General features: G+C 64.4%; 3 protein-coding genes across 3 annotated transcripts in view; 1 reads left to right on the forward strand and 2 right to left on the reverse strand.

Moving 5' to 3' along the window:
* Nucleotides 1-305, reverse strand: part of MNEG_11180 (hypothetical protein) — a gene marked incomplete at both ends in the record, with an annotated part of 3,751 nt that extends 3,446 nt beyond the window's left edge. Inside the window, one exon of the mRNA XM_014040347.1 lies at nt 237-305. Coding sequence (XP_013895801.1) covers nt 237-305 — 69 coding nt within the window. The remainder of the gene's footprint in view (nt 1-236) is intronic.
* An 867-nt stretch (nt 306-1,172) lies between these two features.
* On the forward strand, nt 1,173-2,024 carry MNEG_11181 (hypothetical protein; the record flags this gene model as incomplete). The annotated part of the gene is made up of 1 exon (XM_014040348.1): nt 1,173-2,024. One exon carries the CDS (start codon nt 1,173-1,175, stop codon nt 2,022-2,024), a length of 852 nt encoding a protein of 283 aa, XP_013895802.1.
* A 1,964-nt stretch (nt 2,025-3,988) lies between these two features.
* MNEG_11182 (hypothetical protein) lies at nt 3,989-4,240 on the reverse strand (the record flags this gene model as incomplete). Its single annotated transcript, XM_014040349.1, has 1 exon — nt 3,989-4,240. A coding segment is annotated over one exon (252 nt), but the record flags the coding sequence as incomplete, so codon positions are not given.
* Nucleotides 4,241-4,261: the final 21 nt, after the last annotated feature.

Below are 4,261 nucleotides of genomic sequence, written 5' to 3' on the forward strand. Positions count from 1 at the left end.
ATGGTGTGTGTGTGTGTATGTGTGTGTGTGTGTGTGTGTGTGTGTGTGTGTGTGTGTGTGTGTGTGTGTGTGTGTGTGTGTGTGTGCATCTGTTGCTCAGCTGCGCGTGCTTTCGGTGCTGGCGCGCCCGAGCCGGGAGGCGGCTGCCTGCCGAAGGAGCGGTTCAAGCAGACCCATCCACCACGTGGAATGCATGGCCCTGTTTGCCGTGCAGAATCGCCCACCCTGAAGCGCACCTGAACAATGCTGCGCTGCCGGCTGACACGCGCCGGGGGCGGCCGCGTCGGCCTAAAGGCTGGCCTCATCTCTTCGTTTGAATAAGATCCAGCTGCCTGCGACGCGTGGGACGAACTCTGATGCGCCCAAGACACTCTTTATTCGCTGGTGAGAACAGGGGGTTTGTGTATGCAGCACACTTGGTACTAGGCTGATCTGAAGCAGAGCTGCGGAGGGCCTCGTCGGTAAATGCACGCAGACATAACCATGCTGTGTGAATCTGCAGTGATAATTGTGTGGCATCGCTGCATTGTTCGAGGGCTGCGGTTGTGCGTCAGTCCCATTCGTTGGATGACGCAAACCTCGGGCGGCGGCGCCGGCATTTCTCGGCACGGGGCTCGCACCGTGTAAGGCCTTGATCGATACAGAAACACCACAGGCTTCAGGCTTCACACGATTGGAGTGCGTCCTGTGGCTCAAACGGCCTCCCCCAGGTTCTGTAGGGTGGGTGTCCGTCTCGAATGCAGCCTGGCGGCAGCGGGTAGTCTGGCGATCGCGATGCCTCTTCTTTTAGGACCCATCACAACCAGCAAGCCTTCACGGGCGTGCATGCACAATTATATAGCAGGAGGAGGAGCCCGTGCCCACCATCCGGCCCCCCAGCTGCTTCACAGAGTGATTTTTCAAAGTTCGGGCATAGCCTCGGTTCTACTGTAACTAGCTTGAAGCTACAGGATGCAGCTTTGAAGAACCGCAGGGGCTGGTGGCATGCTATTTCCACGCGGGTGGTCTGAGGGGTACTCCGCCTTTCGCTGTGCGCCGGCCCAGCAATCCCTGGATCAACAGAAGACAGTGCAGCCCGTCACCAGTCAGTCCGCGGAGGGCCGCGCTGCCAGGCCGGCCGGGCGCGGGCCAAGTCGGCAGCAGGAGATCAGGCGCCGACACCAAGCGCAGGGATGAACGGTGCTTGGGCCGTGGACCGCGGCCTCTCGCGCGGCCAAACGGAATCCAATGCCCGCACTGGCCTTTTGATGCTCTTGGGCACCTGTGCGGCTGTCTGGGTGGTGGTCACAAGCATCGCCGCTGCTGGGCGCCCCAACGGCGCCGTCGGGCTGGTGGAGTGGCCAGCCGCGCCGGCCGCGCCTCACTCACCGCGCCTCGAGGCTCTCCTTGCCCTGACCGCGGTCGACCCCGCGCGTCTTGTCGTCGGCCTAAACGTGACGCTGCGCGACGCCGGCGGCGCGGGCGGCGCCGCCGCGCGCGCGGCCGCGCCGGACGCCGGCCGGGGCCAAGGCGGCGCCACGCTGCGGCTCCTCATCGGCGGCGTGTCGCGCGTGCTGCCGTGGCCGCCGGCCGCGGAGCGGCACGCAGCGCAGCAGACCACGGCCGAGCTGCGGCAGCTCTCCGCCCACCCGCGCGCTTTTGACTCGTACAGCCTGTCTCTCAAGCCACTGTCTGCTGTGCTGCGCAGCTGCAGCGGCGGCGGCGGCGGAGGTGACGGAGGCAGCAGCGGCGGCGACAGGCACTGCACGAGCGTCGCGCTCCCGCTGCTGCTCGCCTTCGACGCGAGTGCGGTGCCAGGGTACAAGATCGCCCCGCGGCTGGCGGGCGGCAGCGAGGGCGGCGCGCAGCTCGTCGTGACGCGCGCCACGCGGCAGCGCGTCGTGCGGCTCATGGCGCACATGCTGCAGTGGCTGGTCGCGTCCTACGTGTCTGCCTGGTGGGCCGGGAACATGCTGTGCCACTGGCTGCTGCGGCGGCTGCTAATGCGGCGCGCGCATCGCTCCGTGTGGCTGCACGGGATGTGAGGCGGCGCCGGCGTCTACCAGGGGCGCTCGTCGGCCTTTGCTGTCTGGTGAGGCAACCACACTTGAGCGCAACCTGCGGCAGGCGGTTCACTGTGTTGCGCTGTGCACTGCCGGCTCTCCCAGGCACCCCTCCGCAGGGGCGACGCCCAAGGTCACAGTGCAGCTTGCTTGCCTGCATTGGTGACCCGGACAGGCGCTCCCCCCCAACCTGCGGCAGGCCCGCTGCACGGCATGCCTTTGTGCGCGTCGCCGCGCAGCCCGTTGTCGCACCCCCTGTATCTGCTGCTGCCCTGCAGCGCACAAAAGATTTGTGAGCCGCGGCCTGCATGCCTGTACACCACCCCAATCAGCTTTTGACCCTCAAACGCCCTGTCTGACAGCACAGCTTGACATGATTAAACACACTGCCTGTGACCGGTCGCATTGTGCCCACCACACGACGCTGTTGATGGGGTGGACACGCACAGAAATATCAAAAATGGCCCATTGCTGGCCCTTGAACATTGTTGCATGCTCCAGATGCGCAACGATTGGTTGCTTCTCGTTCTAGGCAGGGCAGACCGCCTGCACCAGTCCCTGCACCTGCAGACAAGCAGCTTCGCTCCACTCTTACCGCCTTGATGCAAGCGCTGTGCAGGGGCGCCGGCGCGCTTTTCCAGTGGCCCCCCCGCTGGTGTGGTATTGCAAGCAACATTTTTGCTCGTGGTTTCATACTTGACTTTGTTTGTGTGGTTCCCACATCTTGTAACAGGAGACCTGGCAAGGCATGGCAGCTGCTGGCCCGAAGGGGTGGGCACTTGACCAGCCGTTCAACGGGTCGCTGAAGCATCGTGCCACGGACCAGCTCAAGTGGTGGGTGATCACCGCTTGCGAGCTGCCCGCATACTGGAAAATCCAGGCTTGCGAGCACCTCGCACTCTGGTCAAATCAGCGCTCTCCTGCCGCCTTGCAGGCGTGGAGTCGATGCAGTTGATCAAGTTTGACTGACTCAGGGCTGGTGCGCTCGAGCAGGGCTGCTGGTCTGGGTGCAGCCAGCTGCGATAAGTACTCCTTCAGTCACATAACAGTGATGGCACCAGGGTGTGGTCAACTTTGGTCAATTTGCTGCCGTAATTTGCTTGCGACGCTCATCTTGAAGAGCTCGTACGGGAGGTGTTAACTGGTTACTGATACTGAGAGGGAGGCTATAGCTCCACAAATCAATCCAAACATCGGCGCAAGGGGGAACCTTCAGAGAATGCATGAGCCCCAAACCGTCAGCACGTACGAGAGAGCGCATGCGCACGGCGGGATGGCTGCGCAGCAGGCAAGTTGTTGTGTGTTGCACCAGTCAATGAGAATTTCCCCCAGCCACAGCCCACTAAATGACTCGCCTGGACAATCAGGGCACACCACGCAAAGCATGAAATGGCATGCGATGGGCGACAAAAAACAGCGCACCGCGACGCACTGACGCGCATGCAATTGATAAGGGATTTCGCCCGCTGCACGGCGCAACGCTGCTGCCGTGAGATGCTGGTTGTTGGGCTCTCGCCGCTCAAAAAGCTCTAGGGCGCTGGGCGTCCCGCTCGGGCGCGCTGAGCGCGCCGCTCGGGTGCGCCGGCGCGGTGATGGCAGCGGGCACGCGCGTGCAGGCGCTCAGGAAATGCAAACCGCGCTCGCCCGGGCGCCAGCAGCCTCGGACGGCGGAGCGGCCCAGGCGTTCCACGGGGCCTGCCGCTGCGCTGTTCGGCGCGCTGCAGCCTGCCCAACCTCGAGCACTGTGTTGCAGTCAAGCCTGCGGCAGCCGCCGCCCAAAGCCGGCACCCCCTTGGGCGCCAACAAATCGCGCGCGCATGATCGCCCCTAAACAACAAAGATATGGGAGGGGCCCCGGGCAGTCGCCCTGATTTTGTGTTTCTTCTCGTGCAGCGACTCCAGATGACGAAGCCGCCGCTCCCCCGAAAATCTCGGCACCCGCGCCCTCACGGCCCGCCGGCGCCCGCGCCGGGCGCCGCCCGCGCCGCCACGTGGGCGGCGAGGAAGCTGGGGGCGACGTAGGTGAAGCCCTCAAACGCGTCGCGCAGCTTCGGGTCTGTGGGCGTGCCGCAGGGGCTGTCCTCGGGGCGCTGCGCCGTCCACAGGGCGTCAAAGTTCTCAACTGAGAGGGAGTGGGCCACTGAGGGCTTGAAGGACGACGCAACGCGGCGCTCCTCCAGCGCCTGCCAGTTTATGCCCTGCGGGGAGGGGCGGTAGGG

Source organism: Monoraphidium neglectum, assembly GCF_000611645.1.
Source record: "Monoraphidium neglectum strain SAG 48.87 unplaced genomic scaffold scaffold02628, whole genome shotgun sequence".
NCBI lineage: Eukaryota > Viridiplantae > Chlorophyta > Chlorophyceae > Sphaeropleales > Selenastraceae > Monoraphidium > Monoraphidium neglectum.